The 19,927-nt window shown below is 37.6% G+C and overlaps 1 protein-coding gene across 1 annotated transcript in view; it reads left to right on the top strand.

Moving 5' to 3' along the window:
* The window catches only part of LOC126379845 (protein nervous wreck), a 69,253-nt gene that overhangs the window by 23,499 nt on the left and 25,827 nt on the right, over positions 1-19,927 (top strand). Inside the window, exon 3 of the mRNA XM_050028790.1 lies at positions 3,789-3,874. Within this exon, the coding sequence (XP_049884747.1) occupies positions 3,789-3,874 (86 nt within the window). The remainder of the gene's footprint in view (positions 1-3,788; positions 3,875-19,927) is intronic.

The following is a 19,927-nucleotide window of genomic DNA, read 5'->3' as shown; positions in this document are numbered from 1 at the left end:
TTCATACAAGCCGGTCAATACTGCTAGGCCTGGTCTGATGGGTAACCCCCGTCAAGTTACTAAACCTTGGGAGGCTATATCATGCGATATATTAGGTCCTTTCCCTTCTTCTTATTCTCGCAATCAATACTTATTCGTGGTCTCTGATTATTTCAGTAAGTATGTTCTTTTATTCCCTTTGCGTAGTGCAACTTCTAAGGCCATTGTGAAATGTCTTGAGAAACATGTTTTTCTAGTCCATGGCATATGTCGTATCCTGTATACCGACAACGGTCCTCAATTCACTTCTAAAGAATTTAGAGATTCTTTAACTTCATTCGGAGTACCTCATATATTTTATAATCCTCGATACCATCCTCAGTGTAATCAAACTGAACGCGTGAATCGTGATGTTGTTCGTGCCATTGCTTCCCTCGTGCGTTCTGATCATCGTAAATGGGATCAGAACATTCAGGAAATCCAGTGTGCGCTCAATACTTCGGTCCACGAAAGTACAAAATATACTGCCTTTTATATAAATCATGGTAGAGAGATGGTCATCGATGGTGCTACTTATACAAAAGATTCTTCACCTTGTGATGGGTCTACCATAGTAGTAGATACCCAAACTTTTGCTTCTCGGTTGCCGCGTATGGCTGAAGTCTTCAAGAAAGTTGAATGTCACCTTAAAAAGGCATATCAACACAATGTAAAATATTATAATCTTAGGAAGCGTCCTTTGGAATTGCGGGAAGGTCAAATTATTTATAAAAGATGTTTTCCTTTGTCCAGCGCTCCCAAGCACTTTTCTGCTAAACTAGCCCCTAAGTTTGAAAAATGTGTAGTGCATAAAAAGCTAGGTAATGTAGTTTATTCATTGAAAACCTTAGAAGGTAAACCTTTGGGTTCCTTCCACATTAAAGATCTTGTTGTTCGAGGTCCTAGTGAGGAAGTTTAGGTCTTCTCTCACTTTCAAGGTTGTGTTCTAAGGACATTACCTGTTAAGTGGTCATCCCTATAGGAAGGTGATCCATTTGATGAGATTTCCCTCGTTCGAGTAATATCCGTAGGCCTTGTTTATGCATTTGGTGTGGGTTTGATTACCACCCAAATGACGCCAAGGATATTCACTCTTATATATAAAAAGAAGATAGATTAAGTTTTTTAAGTACTTAAATAGTTTTTACTTGGAATAAGTTTAGTGTCATGGCCATGACTAAGTATAACGTATGCATAAGGTTTAGTCTATTATTTTAAATTTAAAAGTTAGGTAGGTTTTCCTTGGCCATGACTAAGTAAAACGTAGGCATAAGGTTTAATCTGTTATTTTAAATTTAAAAGTTAGGTAGGTTTTCCTTTAACTTGACCATATTCAAGATGTTTGTATGTTTATGTAAGGTTAAGCAGTGTTAGATTTAATTCTTTGAGTTGTCGTCTGACACCACCAGGGTGTTTCTTTGATTTGATTCAAACATATGTTGCCTATGTGCAATGTGTTTTCTTGGGAGAATCCCAAATTTTAACTCAGGTAAGCACGAGGCTAGTGCGGAATGTACTAATCCTTTTCCCCTTGGGCTACATGAGATGTGTTTTCAAGTTTGATACATGGTGATCATGTTTGTTTCTTTCCATTCTTTTACCTTTGTAAGGTAAATGTACGTTCATAACAAGTTAACTCATCAGGAGTCGCTTGTTATTTCTCTTTCGTTACTAGAATGTAGCGAAAAATTTTATTTAAAAATTTTAAATTTTTAAATAAAATTTTTCTTCCTCAACTAAAACGGAACTGTAACACGTTTTTTTTTACACTTCCCACTTGGCTGTATGGCATACAGGTGTGTGCCTACGCGCCGGGAAAAAGTTATGTTCGTTTGACATTTCGTTTACGCGATGACGATGGCAATTTAGTCCCGTCGCGATTATTTCTTTAAAGTGGTGTATAAGCCACATATATTATGATGGAAGGATGGTGAAGTCTTCTGGTGAGTGTTTTGATGGTTATTATCGTGGAACGTTGGCAATTATGAGCTTCATATGTTCATGACAATGACCTAACCTCACGTTCTTTCTTTCAGTATAAAAACAATGGTTTAGTCCATCGACTAGGGGGAATGCTGTTATAATATCGTCCCACGTGATGTGGTGAGTGTTTTTACCTATAATTCCGCGTCGTAACGGGGTTGACAGAGCTGTAACATGTCATTTTGTTACAGGGGTCAAAGTCCACCGGCAGAGTCCAGTGTTAAAGTTCTACTAGAATGATCAACTGTAAAGACTAACTTCAAAAATCAACTTCAAGGTCTTCCTTCAGGGTCTAGCTCCCCAGCCATGACTACCATTTGTGTTCCTTATTTACTTTTGCCGTCAGGGTCAGTTCCTGCTGCGGTCATTAATGTACATAATCCCAGTTTGGTGTTAAAATCTCTGGATACCATCTAGATATCTCTTCTTCATGATTAATTTAACTTATTATGGATAGTGCCATTCTCTCAATGTGTTATTCAACTAATACATGGAGTATCTATCCTCAATGCATACTCCATGCTACTCATCCTCATAGGAATAAAACCTAGTTGTTTAGGAATAATACTAAGTTAAGCTACCATGCTATAGTAAATGTTTTATTCCTTAATTTATATTAGGATGGTTTGTAACCGACTGACTGCATATCATTTTATTGTGAAATTGTTGAACCAAATATACCTTTGTTAAAAGTGAAATCTTTATTATTTCCAACACCTTGGCTTTGTTTGTAATAGGAGGGAATCTTCTATACGGCGCCCAACATTTTAATCTTATTCTCCCCCTATTCTCTGAGTTAGGTGCCTATTTCCACGCCCTGGGAAACTAATATCTCATTATAAGACAACATCTATAGGGGCAACTCACCCCAACACATTAACTGTACTTACACGCTTATCAAGAAAATCTTATCGTTTATGATCGCGTTTATATAGAACTAGCGACCCGCCCCGGCTTCGCTCGGGTGCAATGCTGAGGAAAAAATTAAATTATTTACGACATCACATTAAAAACTCAAAAACAACAGTATTTTTCCACTATTTAATGGATGTTATTATACATATGAACCTTCCTCTTGAATCACTCTATCTATTTAAAAAAACCGCATCAAAATCCGTTGCGTAGTTTTAAAGATTTAAGCGTACATAGGGATATAGGGACAGAAAAAGCGACTTTGCTTTATACTATGTAGTGATTTAGAGTACCTAAATACTGAAAGGACATGGATTTTACTAAGTATTAGTAGATATTACCTACCTACCTCATCATCACCAGCCCATTAACGTCCCCACTGCTGGGGCACGGGCCTTCCCTATGGATGGATAGGGAGATCGGGCCTTAAACCACCACGCGGGCCCAGTGCGGATTGGTGGTTATTAACGACTGCTAATGCAGCCGGGACCAACGACTTAACGTGCCTTCTTCCGAAGCACGGAGGAGCTCGAGATGAAAACATTTTTTTTTTCTGTGGTCACCCATCCTATGACCGGCCTTTGCGAAAGTCACTTAACTTCAACAATCGCAGACCGAGCGCGTTAACCGCTGCGCCACCGAGCTCCTCAACCTACCTACCTATCTACTTAATATATATTTAGGTCTACAATTTTATATGTAGGTATTGGGTACTGATTCCAGTATTTTCTTATCCACTAATGAATGAATGATCATTTTAAAATTAACACTTGTCAATCATTCATCCCTTTACTTTTCGGCGGATAAGAAAATGACGGGTCCATTACCTTCCCATCTAACATTACCTATTTTTCTAATACCCTTTTTGTTTGTAGGCTCTGCTAAAGATATCGTCGGCGTACCTCAACAAGAAGATACCAAACATCCCGGACATCAAGACAGATGGCGCCGAAGAGAAATGGTAAGTTAATACATTGGTTTAGAAACCAAAAATACTTAGTTGAACCTTTTATGAGCAATTCGTATCTGACTGCGGGACACTGTAAGCCAACGCGTAGCAATCTAGCAATATTATCCTGCATTTTAAAACCTACCTTTTTTACATACTACGTTTGCCCCACGAATATAGTTGTCCGCATTTGTAGGTACTTACACACACATTGGCAGTACTCCACAGTCCACTATCTATTCCAAAAAGTATTTCGGTGGTAAATATTTAGTTTTTTCAGTTTTATTTTCAACGGTTTGTCAATTTAACCCCGCTGCATGTTCTACGGACCGTATTTGATTGGATGGCTATTTTTCAATATTCCGTATTACATTTTTTCATATAACTCTCATCTGTTTGTCATTCGAACATATAGGACGTTTGTTGGATGTGTAAATGTTTGTATTTCAAATCAATATTTTTTATATTAAAACCTTTGTCCGAACTGACAATAACCATTGCACGGTATTATTTTGCTGCTCGATGTATATAAATATCTTTATACCTCTCCAGTGCGATAAAGGTGTTACGCGGTGAGGAAAAGTGCATTCTATTCTATTGAGAGACAAAGTATTTTTTAATTTTATACTCGGATTTCCCCTTGGAATAGCCATACAGCCTAATTTGCAGAGGAAACTTGTATTTTTGTTAAAGATTATTTAAAATGTAATATTTAAAATAACAAATTATACTAGTAGCTATACATTAATTTACTGCAACTTAAAAGTAATACCTACATCAAAAAATACCTACTTACATACATAACATAAATAGCTTACATACACCTAATACACCCCACTGCAGGGCACAGGCCTCCCCTCAATCAGCCGGAGGGGGTATGGAGCATACTCCACCACGCTGCTCCAATGCGGGTTTGTGGAGGTGCTTTTACTGCTAATAGCCAGGACCGTGCCCTCCGAACCACGGAATCATCTTACTTTTTTGGACAATCAGGTGATTCAAGCCAAAAAAGTCCTTACCTAACAAAGGACAGTCTCACAAAGTGATTTCGACAATGTCCCCATCATAAGTATGTAATATTATTTATGTACTTATAACATACTTAATAACAATAAAATTATAAAAAAAATGAGGCGAAACATATGTTTTGTGTTACATTGTTTGAACATTTTTTTGTGATAGGGAATAGCGAAAAGTTATGAAGACAGTTGTCTGCCTCCAGCAGACTTAAGAGAACAGATATACTTAAAATACTTATGCTTCAAACGACAGAAAATTTATTTTATGTCTCGTACTTTTAAATCACTCATTGTGCTCAATGCCTGATCAATATTACTTACAATCTTATTCTAAAGTACTTCAGTAGCTTGTAATTTAAACTCGATCTCACACACAAAACATAACTTTCAACAAATAACTTTAACGTTGAACAAATAACTATTCTCTGCTGGATTGAGAATTTTCTTTTTCGTGTAGCGATTGCGTTTAGTTGTAATAAACACGCCAGTATGACCAGGATAATAACCTGACCTGGTCATATCGAATAAAGGATTGTACCTATTTGTTTTCTTTAAAACCAAGTGCCATCGCGACATGGCGTGAGTTCCTTCCTGCTTATAAATGCATGTAAACAATTGCCCGCTGATATTTCCTTTAGATATATTTCATCATCACCAGCCCATTAACGTCGCCACTGCTGGGGCACGGGGCTTCCCTATGGATGGATAGGGAGATCGGGCCTTAAACTACCACGCGGGCCCGGTGCGGATTGGTGGTTATTAACGACTGCTAATGCAGCCGGGACCAACGGCTTAACGTGCCTTACGAAGTACGGAGGAGCTCGAGATGAAAACTTTTTTTGTGGTCACCCATCCTATGACCGGCCTTTGCGAAAGTCGCTTAACTTCAACAATCGCAGACCGAGCGCGTTTACCGCTGCGCCACCGAGTTCCTCAGATATATTTATCTAGTTACAATTACAGAATGACTTATAATATTTAATTACAAATACCATTTATAATTTATGATTCTTTTTTTGAGAAATCAATTGATATTTTATTTTGGAACCCGCTGCCGCTGGTGTGAGAGCGGGACGCGCGACGCCTCGACTTATGCAGCTTGCAGCGCAGTCTCGGCGGAGGGTTGAATTTTGTATGAATTACAAGCGAGCTCTTTGATTCTCGCTTGCCGCCCTAAATTAACTTCTTCTTTGGCGAAGCTAATAATTTTTAATATTGCTGTAGGTATTATCATCAGTTTATTAATAGTATTAATTCAATAGCTTATCTAAAGAAAGGCAAAATCCTTCATCAACAGAGGAAAGTTCTAACAAAAGTGTAACTCAGAAACGAACAAGAGTTGGCAAAAATTGTTACGGGAAAGAAAAGCGTAGCCATAGTACAGTGTTTTCTTTCAGGCCGTTTCCTCGCCAGGCTAAGGAACGTTCATCGCTCAGAATAGTTTGTGATGTGCGCTAATTGAACACCGATTTTATACGATACTTTATACTACCTTTTGCAATTAACCAAGTGTAGTATTTTGCTTGTTTCGCTGAGAAGTTTAGTAAAAAAATTCCTATACGGTATAGATACTTACTTACCTACATTTTAAAATATATTGTAAAAGGGGACGCTGAATTAAATTACGAAATAGTTTTTACGGTGTATAATTGCGCCATTAAAGCACAAATAACAACTGACAATCTTCACTTTTCTTTTTAAAAACCACAGAGTAAAAATTATCGAACGTAAGAAGTTTAAATTATGCCTGTATCAATTTATTATTGAGCCTGCTTGGTACAATACCTACTATAATCCACCACGGAGTATTGTTCTGATTATTAATGAAAATAATTGCGTAATTATTTAGAAATAATAACAGCTTAAACTCTATCAGCACAGCACACCTCAGCTCAGCATCGGACAGCACACAGCCATTAGCGATCTCTGCATGGCAATTGTTACAGAATTGAGAGATTATGAAAAAAATAATTCTCTGTTGAATTGAAAGTAAATATAAGACTATATCCCTATTGCGGTAGTCACAGGTACATTCATCGCAAGTTGAACTAAGTACGTGGGTACTTAGCTCACTGCACACTTTCTGTTAGTGTTTTTGAAAGTAAAGAAACAACATAAAATGCGCATGTCGTAAAAGCCGAATAAAAGTTTGTTTATGTCCACCCCAACACGACAGAGCATTAAATGGGCAAAGGGTTGATACTTCTCGCCATCCATCATATTCGTTTTAAGACTTCGTATTGTAAGTATCTGCAAGTTGTCTGATGACTTGTGGCCAGAAAATAAAAATATGTTTAGCAACTGGTTTCGAAACTTAGTTGCCATGATGGAGAATGGATAACATATTCGCAACTGATTGTGTATTAAGACAAAATATTCTTCATTCACAACTAGTTGCCAACAAAGGAGTATTTTTTTTCCTTTGCAACTGGTTGCGATGGCGGCCGAAGGGGGCTCTGCCCACCCCATGATTTTGAAATAAATAAAGATAAGAATTAATACGCGGTGAGGGAGATAACTGTAGTTTTAAAGTCTCATCGCACACATGATCAGACTGTAAGCCGCGTCGATTAATATGCTGTGGCGTCACTAGGTACCCCGCATATGTTCAAAGACGCTTGAATGACTTCACCCTGTCGATGTAACTTAGGCACACAAAATGATATATTCTGAAAGTTGCTTGGTTTTTATACTATAAAGGCTTCGGCACACCATATTTTGTGAAACGCATTTCATAATAGTTTCTTGTATTGTAATACAACACGCACAGATCCGCATTCAAACTGCGCTTTTTTGACCTGTTTTTATGTGCTTAGTTCCTAATTACATAGATTAAGAGGTTTCAAAAGGGTATAGAATATTAAAATCTAATTATAACAGTAGATCTAAAACAGTGACAAATAATTTAAAGTACTTAATTAAGTTTCTCTTATACAAGTTGTAACTATGGGTTGATACTTCTCGCCATCCATCATATTCGTTTTAAGACTTCGTATTGTAAGTATCTGCAAGTTGTCTGATGACTTGTGGCCAGAAAATAAAAATATGTTTAGCAACTGGTTTATTGCACCTGCCTGCCCAGACCAATACGGATTGTAGGCACTGTCGTTGCAGTTTTGTTTACACAAAGCACAAATTTACCAAATAACAAATTGAGACGATAATCGTATACTCTGTGGACACAACGCAATTCGCGTATGCATAGAATAACAATAACTCATGAATACTTATTGCAATGAGTCTTGTTACCATGGGAACCACGTCATAGTCACATCATATTTCCAGTGTCCATACAAATATTTCAAGGATTTATTGCAAATAAATCCATAACCTTGTTATCTTAAGTTCGAAGCTACTATAATGATAGGGTATTTAAGAGAATCAAACATATTTATACACTTCGGCGATTTTTTTTGAAAGTGAGGAAAGACAGTTTAGCCTTTTGTTTAAACCTGGGTTGTGTTATACCATCACCGTAGATTAATTTGTTTCCGAATCAATGAGACGTGACTAACGTCGTGAGGAAACCAAGGACAAGTATTGTGAACCAAACCTGTCAATAATTTATTGCACAAACATTTACCAATAACATAAAACATAAACAGCCCATATAGCATCCCACTGTTGAGCACAGGACTCCCCTCAATCAACTTTAACATACTCCAACCACACTGCTCCACTGCAGGTTGGTGGAGGAGTTTTTACGCCCAGTAACCGTGACCTACAATTTAACGTGCCTTCCAGAACACGGAATAATTTTACTTTTTCGGACTTCAGGTGATTTAGCCTGCAATGTCCTACGGTCCACACAAAAGACACCACAGTGTGAGTCCACAAAGTGATGAAACCACTTTATTTGCTAAATTTCATGATTCAAGGATCGGGGAAGCACCGTGGAAGAACTGAATAGTTTTTGATTCCCCTACAAAATGTATGAAAATAAGGCTAAAATGGCCGTGTCTTTGGAGTGTGTTGATGTGGAAGCTTGATGGTTTTTACTCCTTCGAGAGGCTGCAAACATAAGTGTTTGTTAGATATAAATTTCAACTTGATACACGTTTCCGAGACAGACGGACGGATAGACTGATAGACGGACAACAAAATGATCCTATAAAAGTTCCGTTTTAACTTTTGTGGTTCGGAACCCTAAAAAACAGAAAAGTCACAGTCACCCGCGGAAGTTCGTTGCTCTGTAGTTCCGTCTGAGTATGGATATTACATCGCATTTTATTGTAAATGCAAGAATTATATTCCATAATATTTTTGGTATAAATATTGTAAGCTCGGATTCAAAAAGCAAAATGCACGTCAATTATTTTAATTTATAATAAAGTGATCGGAAGCGTTCATTCCATACACAAAATAAACACTATTTCAATAAATCAGCTTTCAGTTTTTATTTTCGACCGATCTGATTAAATTGTGGTTTCATTTGTAAAGCTCAAATTTGAAATAATGAACGTGCTTGATTGATATTAACTGGTGTAGCGGGGATGAAGTTCAGGGATTAAAGAAAAAGCTCTACCACATTCTGGTTTAAGTGAGTTTTCAGTTAAAGTAAGCTGATTCCCTGCTTCCCCGTTGCCATAGGGGAGGCCCGTGCCCAGTCGTAGGAAGTATTACGCTGTTTTAGTAATCGTGAAAACCACGTAAGCGCTTTTTTGAGAAATCACATTCTGATGTGATTTCATTTAGCAAAATCTCGAATTCTTTCAATTAATTTCAATCCGGTTAAATAATTAGACGCCAAATTACCTGGATTGAAACTATCTTGTGTATTGCGAGGTTTTATTAACAAAAAAAGTACTTAATTTAAAAAATGTAAACCGACTTCAAAATGTGTCAAAAAGTTGAATACAATGTTAGAAGAATCTAAATTCTGATGTTGTCCATGCAGTATGTTGATGTATGGAGGCTGAACAGTTTTTCAGCGGGATAAAATATATGGTTTTAGGATACACACGTATTTGCAGCATGGAGACGATAGTTTTTCAACGGCAAAGTCAAAGCCTCCCTTAGGAGACTTCGGTACGAGAATCAGACTTGCACTTAACCGGCATTTACTTTTTTTGCGTGCGTGGTAAAAAAGGAAAAGACGACCACATCTCTGCGTGAATGAACACTGATGGGAGTCGATGAGACGAAAGTGGAAATTTCAGGATTGTAGCAACATGCCTCACGGGAAACTGGCGTGATGTATTAAGCGCGAAAAAAAATCATATTGTAAGTCTATGCTAATTCCGTAACAACACATCAAATACGAATATCGATTATCGTTTCGTGCATTCGGCTACAGCCAAATAAAGACTATCTACTACTTAGACTACTTACTAATAATTGCCTCGTAAAGACTCCTTCATCTTATTTGGAATAAAAAGAAGCTGAAAGTAATATTCCATTCACAAAAAGTTCTCATATATTCTCAATTCTATCGAAGTAAGTATGTAAAATTGTTTAAATTCTGTAACCTTATTTACATCTTTGTAATTAAGTAAATGTAAACAAAGTAGAATAAAAATTACTAAGAATCCATAAAAAAATGTTCTACGGATTACTTTAAAAAAATTGTGGTTCTCATCAATGATAGAAAAGCAAATACTCGTATAACACAATTCATAATGTAGCGATCTCTCTCGGGTTACTATCGGTCAAACCGTGCAGCTACCTTACACCTAACATACTTGCATTGATTTCAAAAGACATGGTGATTGCCTTTGTATTCATTCGCAATTTGCCTTCTTCGTAAGTATTGGTTGTCTGTGATAGACGTTATGAATTGTACATGTATGGTTACCACCCCACCGCCTGTATAATAAGCAGCTAGGAATATACTCGCAGAGCATATATAAATATGTTATGATGATGTAATTTATGTAAAATACTCGGTCGTTATACACGTCTCGTCAAATCGAAATACTTCGCTAGTTCATGTTTTATTATCAGAAAAATAGTAGATAACTAATACTTACAAATACTTAATACGTAATCCTTACAAATATTGTTAATAAAAAAATCGGGTATTAAGTATAAGGCTGCGAATTCTTTATTTCGATGTTCCAAATGCAAATTTTAAATTTATTTATTTTCGTTTTATGTTCAACAAAAATTGAAGTGTTTGATGAGAAGTATATTTTCAAACGCATTGACTAGACTGTGATTTTCGACGAAGAACTCTTTAAAAAATACAACTCTAGTTCGCTTTAATGGGTTAAAAGCCAATGTAATTGATTAACTGTGAGTAAATGCGCTCCCCTTCTGGCAATCATAGCAGCAGAACAAAATTATAGATTAATTATCGATTATCGATTTAAGTACGTTAGGCCTTTTACGAGTATTAACGAACCTAATGGTGTACTTATACTCGATAGTTTGCGATTATGTATGTAATTATTCATAAATAGGTCTGAAGGTAAGTAATCCTGTACAATGAAATTACAGACATACATACATAAACTCACGCCTTTTCCCCACCGGGCTAAACAGAGATTAAGGAATTTCATTCCTGACACACTTCTCTTTGTCTCTTTTTCTTTCACTTTGAAATTACACAGACAAAATAAAGACCACACACGGAAAGCTCAGGTGAAGCGTGGGTGCCCAGTTCATCTTGCAAGAATGTACCTCTGACTAGCCTAAGTAGGAATATAATCGTTAGCTTAAGTTATGTTTACTCTATCTTTTAGGTGTTCTAAATAAAAGCATTTGAATATTATGTCAAAAACATCTTCAAACTAAAATAATAAGTATACAGTCACTCAATAGCTTTTCTATCTCAAATTGATTCAATAAACACAAGTTCTTTTAATGCGAAAGTGCCGATCATTAATTACAAATACAGACTAAAAATAATATCAAAGAGAAGTTTCAGTAAAGACTGCAGTTTTGAATTCAGATACGAAAACGAACTGAAGTAAAAAAAACATTATCCCTAATGGGATTGGTTGATTTGATAAGGATCACGTGCTAAATTCAGTCCTCACTACTTTAGTCTAGAGATAAAACCATCAAAGTGCATTTTATTTATAGCTCTCTATGATCAGAGCTTAGCTTGAGCATAAAATTATTTAAGTAAGTAAACCTTGTTTTTATAGATATTAGGTAAGCATTTTACCACAATCTCACCTGATTGTAAGCGACGATGTGGTCGAAGTTGGCACACGCTTACCTAGATACTGGTGCTAAGTCCTGTAAATACCATCTAATTTTATTTTAAGTTATATCTGTCATTTTCTTATCCGCCGAAAAGGAAAGGGACGGGTAATTGACAAGCATAAAGGAGATCATCGGCTCTCCATACTTTGGCCGGCCCAAATTTGAAAGTGCCGGCCAGAGAAAAAAAATGTGTCGAACCTTTCGAGTAGATTGCTCTGATAATTTTTTACTATGACACCAAACGTGTATGACCATTAGTTTGGCTTTAATTGGATTTTAAAAATCACGATCTTTCATACATTTTGTAAAAAAAAATATTGTGTCCGTTTGGAAAAAGGGGATACAGGCGTATTACAAAGGACCGTTAGAACATTTATTAGTATGGCGCCAAACTTCTATGACCATTATTTTGACGTTTATTGGACTTTCCGTTTTGGTTAATATGTTAAAATGCCGGCAATCGAAAAGAATACGACGAATCCGTCTAATAGTTGCTTCTCAATATTTTTTAATATGACACCAAACATCTATGACCATTATTTTGACTTTTATTGGAATTTACGTTTTAGTTCAAATGTGAAAAGTGCCGACCAGCAAAAATAGCATGTAGACAGTATCGAGTAGATGCCTATTATCATTTTTTTCTATAGCACCAAACGTGTACGATCATTAGTTTGGCTTTTATTTTATTTTGAAAATCTTGATTTCTTATTTATTTTGTTTAAAAATAAAGTGCTTTGGGCAAAAATTGCGATACCGCGGATAACAAACGACCTTTAATACAACTTTGAACATTTAATAATCTGGCGCAAAACATTTTTGACCATTATTTTGACTTTGGCTTTTATTGGACTTTTTAAAATCTTAATTTTTTTTTATACATTTTAACAATGACAACAAGCAGAGCTTTCCCAATGACTAGTTATTAGTCAGATAAATACTTTTTGTTTTTGTTTTGTGTGTTGATAGGTGAACTTCTATATTAATACCATCTGATTTTAGATATGACGTTGGCTGTAGTTTTTGCATTCCACTCAACGTTACGGCCTAAGTTTAGGTTGAATTATTATGACCGTAGATGGTTACCACCCTCCAAAGATAAGCTTGCCATCTAGTGACGAAACTCGTATTTTGGCATGACGTCTGAAGTAGCTGTAAGGGAAGACAGGAGTCGGGCAGTTGTACTTTGCATGTATGCCGATCACAATGTCCTGGTGCTACTCGGCCGATAACGTAGTACATCTATCACCCCACTCTATTTTCCTTGTATACACACTTTTCTTAAAAAAGTAGCTTCTAAAGCGTAAACTCAAACCTATTTTTAATTTATAAAAATGTGTCAAAAATGTGTGTAGGTATCTATGAAAACACCAGATTTTTGAAAAATCGAATCAAGTTCAAAATAGTGGTCATAGACGTTTAATTCCATAGTAATAAACATTTTGACGATCCTTTACATAACGTGCCTGTTATACGTGTGTGTTATTATATTTTTTTACAAAATGAATCAAAAATCAAGTTTTTTTTTAATCTAACAAAAGGCAAACTCATTTTTGTCATAGTGAATAATGTTTACAGGTATCTTCTCGATAGCTTTGACATGTGTTTTTTGCTGACCGGCACTTCTCACACAGAAACTATAATGTAAAGTCCAACAAAAGTCAAAATAATGGTCATAGACGTTTGGTGCCATAATAATAAATGGTCAAACGGATAAGTTATAACGGATTATACCAATATTGTTTCTTGACCAGCACTTCAAATTTTCACCAAAAATGTATGAAAATTCATGTTTTTTTAATTCGAATAAAACCGAAAATATTGACCCTACAGCTTTGGTGCCATAGTAATAAATGCTCAGACGGATAAGTTCTAAGGATATATACCATTATTGTTACTTGGCCGGCACTTTACATTTTGACCAAAAATGTATGAAAAATAGAGTTTTTTGAATTCGAATAAAACCGAAGATATTGACCCTACAGCTTTGGTGCCATAGTAATAAATGCTCAAGTGAATAAGATCTAACGGAATATAGCAAAATTATTTTTTGGCCGGCACTTTGACTTCTGGGCCGAAATCCGATGATCTCCTTTATGGAACACACGTCAATTTTAAGCACAAATCTAAAGCAACCGTCTAAAAATTTTACATCAGTAAATAACCCGACACATTCATTTACTCATTCTTCCTAAAATTAAGAGCTGTGAATCATCCGTCCCTTTCCTTTTCGACGGATATGAAAATGACGGATATAACTTAAAATAAAATTAGGCGGTGTTTGCAGGAATCGGGAGCAACTGTTGCCTATTCACTCTTGGCGTTGCATAAAACGATAATTAAAAATAGCTTTAATATATAAAATTATAAAATAACCAAACCAATTACCCAAGTTACAAAAAGTTAGGAAACAAAATTATTATGCACATGTAAAACTATAAAATGATAATATACAACATAATCCAAATTTTTTTTTTCAGTAAGTATGTTCATTAATTTCGTTAGTTTTGTATCGGAATTTGTAATTATTATTTGTCCGTATTATTTATATAGCCGGTTTATTTATTAATATTATTTATTAAACAAGAGCTTACAATTATTTAAATATTACGAAATAAACTAAAAACAAAATCGCTACTTGTTTCTTGTACTAGCTTTCGCTATTTATTTCAGTTGAAAAATACTTTTTTTCGATTCCATTTCCCGATAAAACGCGTTTGTTTGCATCATAACATTATTCCGTTTTCATAACTTGCGTACTTATTCATAAAGGCACTGGCGGGGTTATTTCAGTTATGTAACATCGATTGTCATCACTACCCCTCTAAATGTAGGAGGTGGTTTCAAGTTGATACTTACCTAGTTATTATGGATAAAGACACCATGTTCTTGGCAGTTGCATGGAAATAATTACCTGTTACTGAACGTGACATCGCTATCTAGATAGCTGGAAGATATTTCTAGAATGTGCAGGAGGTAAGTTTAGCTCAGGAAAACATTCTTATCGGGACCGTTTAAAATATAAAGTTTTGTACAATAGGTATTAGAAAAGAACTAATGTTAGAAAGAACGATGTTTAGGTTGAGTAGTTACGAAAGACAATTTTAAAGGAAAACTTCGTAAGCTAAAGCTGTGTTGAATATATCTCGAGTTTATAGGAAGTGAATGTACCTATACTTCACGTTGTATTAAAAAGTCAAATCTTGAATAAAGTATCATGATGGAAATAACGCGGATAATTCAAATCTGAGTTTAAGGGGCACATTGAGGCACTTAATCCGAATAGCAATATTAAGATTTTACATTTAAACATAATATAAAATAAAGGTAAGTGTGTAATGTCAACGAATGTAAAATAGCAATTTGGATTTTTTAACCCCCGACGCAATAACGACGGGGTGTTATAAGTTTGACGTGTCTGTGTAAATGTGTATGTGTCTGTCTGTGGCATCGTAGCTGCCAAACGGATGATCCGATTTTAATGTGGCTTTTTTGTTTGAAAGGTATTTCAGTCGAGAAATCGGTTCAGGTCTTCAAGGTCATCAGGTCGTTTGTTAAGTGTGATAGGAATGTTACACAAGATAAGTTATTTTTTTGCGTTTTATAGGGTTTAGCATTTTTAACCTTTTGTCATAATAATTAGAGTACTTTATTTTGGTCGGGGGTTTTTAAATTTTTAATTTGATGTTATTAGATGAATTACTTCAACGTGGCCTCTTTACTCCTTCAGATTTGACGTTGAAGCGGCAACTCGAATTGGCCATCAGTGTAGTTCGCCTGTGTAATATGTTATAACCGCTAGTACCATTGATTCGTATAGGATGTCAGTGGCTAGTACACATACTCGTTCACGGGACATTTGACAAAGATGCACCTGCCAGGATATTGTGTTCCATATTTGAGTTACCGTAAGTTTGCATAGTCGTGGCAAATTTTGATATATACTCCGTTATACCACACCTCGGACACTGGAGAGTGATTGTATGGAACAATAGACTGGATTTGTGTTAGTACACGCGCGTATATTGTGTGAGTGACTACTAAGGTAACGTCTACGCAAAATTTATACTTACATACTTATCTAGTGAAATGATTATATGTAAATATTTTAATTATTTAATCCCGATATGAAACCATAAAAAACTATGTAAAGGTAGCGGTGTAAGTAGCGTGCGGGGACTGTTGCGGTATTTGGTTTCGGTGGGGGGAGGTAAATGTCACGAGTGGCCTGTTTGTACGTAGTAGGTACTATAATGTATTCTGTGGTAATACCGTCTGATTTTGAGCTTCGAGGTTGTGACCACCTTCGTCCATTTCTGTTAGTACTATTTACACTGAGCTAACTCTGAATGTTAGAAGGTTCTCTTTTTTTTATTCTCACACATTACATTTGAACACGTTTATTTCGCACAACACCTTGCAAATTATACATGTTTTCATTGCGGTTGAAATATACTTCCTGAAACATAGACATAGAAAACTATTTTAAGGAGCGTATTTATTATCCCGAGACGACCCGTTAAAAATACTTTATTATGTACTTGTAAAGTGCTGGAATCTATAAAAGTGACTATACTTCTTGAAACCTATTATTTCCTACAGCCAGCTTGGTGTAGATTCCTTGTAAGTTAGATCAAAGGACTGGTATGTTGAATACAATTCACATTAGAGTTGCGTCGATAACGATTCGATAGCCTATCAAAAGAAAGATTGGTAGTTATCGGTGGTATCGATAGATTTTAACAATTATTCGTGTCAAATATATAGTTACTTAATAACAATGGGTATGATAACCCCATTCACGTAGAAGCCAACCTCACCGAAAAATAAAGTTTATCGATACTAAGTATTTATTGATATTCGACTGTCAACACTAGCTCATAGATTTGCGAAGTATTTGTTATTTACAATATATTAGATATACGTATATAGATAATATTCATTTTCGTTTAGTGAAGCGATCATCGTACCTCCACATTAATCAAAGATTTGACCCTTTTTGGGAGTATCAAGTCTACTTTCTGTTCCGAGCTTTAGTCCCATACTAACGATGACGTCCATTGTTGAAGTGAAACTCATCTGAAACATTAATCTGAACATGAAGCTGTATAACACAACACATACCAACACAACAATAACATAACTTTTCACCATTTGCTTGTACTTAAGCGCCGCCAACAAAATATTGATAATCATAGTTTAAGAGTGTTTAGTTACACAATTGTGCTAATTCCTGCAGACGCCATCTAATTTTATTTTAAGTTATACCTGCCATTTTCTTATCCGCTGAAAAAGAAAGGGACGGGTAATCGACAGGCATAAAATTTATGGAACACACGTCAATTTTAAGCAGAAATCCAAAACAACCGTCTAAAAATTTTACATCGGCCATTAACCTGACAGAGTTAAGTAGTCAGCACGTCAAATGGATTGCATACCACCGAGATGCTTATTTTATTCGCCCGGGTTATTCATTCGTTTTAAAATTAACTTGTTGACAATCATCCGTCCCTTTCCTTTTCGGCGGATAAGAAAATGACGGGTATTATAACTTAAAATAAAATTAGGAGGTGTCTGCAGGAATCGGGGCCAATAGAGATGTAGTGAGAAAAATGCTTTAAAATCTTTGAGGATTGATGTAAGTAGTTCGAAATCATTAAGTACCTACTTAAGTAAGTATTTGAGTGTCTTTTTTAACTTTGCGTAGTGGCGAGGTGTGACATTCCGACCAAATAGTTAATGATAAATGCGCCAAAACTACGATAAGTCAAAAAAGAAGATTCACCGTCCCTTTCCTATAAAAGCGGCCTTACTCAACTTGGCACCGGGAAGTGGTGAATTTCAAAGATATTATACGTATCACCATCGAACACTATTAGGCTGCGTTTCCATTGACGCGGAGATGGGCGGAGAGGAGCGGAGATGTGCAGGAATGGACCAATCACCGTGTGGGAGAGAGTGACAGAGCGTCTTCGTTTTTCGCTCTCTCGAACGCTATGATTGGTCAAATCCGCACATCTCCGCTCTCTCCGCGTCAGTGGAAACCCGGCCTTACGCAAGCATAGCAGCCTAGAAATTAACAAAAGAGCAATATATTGTTGGTAAATATATGTATAATGATACACAGATAGACCTGATAAATAGGATAAAGATACAAAACATGTTACAATTTGAATTTTTGTTAGATGTTTGCAATGCCTTTAACAGCGTTGAGAGGGATACCGTTCTCGCACAGGTGAAAGACCTGATCCCGTCGGTGTACCCGTTTGTGTACCAGTGCTATGCAAAGGCGTCCAAACTTTTTTTCGACGACTCTTCCATCGAATCGCAGGTTGGTGCCCAGCAGGGTGACCCGTTGGGACCTCTTATTTTTAGCCTAGCGATTCATAAGGCTGTTGAATCCCTGAAGTCGCCTTTAAACATTTGGTATTTGGACGATGGTACTATCGGCGGCCCGCAAGATGTAGTCGCGCGGGACATTCATCGCCTGTTTCCGGCTCTTGGGGAGATGGGTCTCAAGGTTAATACCGCAAAATGCGAGATTTTCCCGTGCGGGCCCGAGGCGATGGCTGGTTTGGCAACTTTTAAAGACCTGATTCCTGGCCTAAGGGTCGTCACTAAAGACAATTTTATGCTTTTAGGAGCGCCAATCTTCCCCGACGCGGTTTCCGCCGCGCTCCGAGAAAAAAAAGAATTGCTGCTCAGGGGACACGCGGAGCTAAAGCACCTGTCAGCTCACGTTGCCCTGGTTCTTCTCAGGGGTAGCCTCTCTCTTCCAAAGCTCACCTACTTAATAAGAACCAGTCCTACTTGGTTATTTCCTCAAGAGGTTGCCGACATAGACGAAGTTCTCAGGTGCTCTCTGGAAGATATTATTAACATTAGCCTGGGGGAACGGGAGTGGAGGCAGGCTGGTCTTCCGGTTCGTCATGGAGGTTTAGGGGTGAGGCGAGTGCAGGATATCGGGGTGTCTGCTTTCTTGGCTTCGGCAAACGGCTCACTGGAACTTGTCACTAATATTATCTTTTTCGAGGGTGACAGTTTCAGGATCCCGTTTGCGGACGAAGCCCAATCAGCATGGAATGCGCTTTGCCCTAATACCACGTCCCCCGAAAAGCCTCAGTATCAGAGGAACTGGGACGACCTTTGGGCCAAATCAGCTGTTGCGGACCTTATGGAGTTGTCGTCAGGGGCGGACTTGGCCAGATTGCGTGCGGCCCTCTGTCCCGAGTCCGGAGCTTGGCTTCACGCCCTGCCTTCGCCGCACGTGGGCACGCTCTTGGACGATAACACCCTGAGGATAGGAGTTGCCCTTCGGCTGGGGTGTGGAATGTGTGAGCCACATACATGCCGCTGTGGTAAGCCGGTTGGCTCTGATGGGCGGCACGGCCTCGCTTGCCTAAAGTGCGCGGGAAGACACCCCCGGCATCATGCGCTCAATGATGTCATCCGCCGTGCACTGGCGTCGATCGACGTGCCGTGCAAGTTGGAACCGCCGGGTCTAAGCCGTACAGACGGTAAGAGGCCTGATGGGCTCACGCTCATACCCTGGGAGAGGGGGCGCGCTTTATTGTGGGACGTCACCTGTGCTTGCACGTTTGCAGCAACGCACCTGCCTCGTACTACTCGAACCGCAGGGGCAGCTGCCGAGTGGGCTGCTAGCCAAAAGCTGGCGAAATACGGGGACTTAACGCGGACCCACGATTTTGTCCCTTTTGCCGTCGAGACTTCGGGTGTGTGGTGCTCGGCGGCCAAGGATTTTATTCGTGTTTTGGGGAGGCGCTTGAGGGACCGCGGTAGTGACCCCCGCGCCAGCTCGTTCCTGGTTCAACAGGTTTCCTTGGCAATAGTGCGCGGTAACGCGGCCAGTATAATGGGCACCTTTGAACCGGGT

Source organism: Pectinophora gossypiella, chromosome Z, assembly GCF_024362695.1.
Source record: "Pectinophora gossypiella chromosome Z, ilPecGoss1.1, whole genome shotgun sequence".
Classification (NCBI taxonomy): domain Eukaryota; kingdom Metazoa; phylum Arthropoda; class Insecta; order Lepidoptera; family Gelechiidae; genus Pectinophora; species Pectinophora gossypiella.
This window is presented reverse-complemented; position numbering and strand designations above follow the sequence as displayed.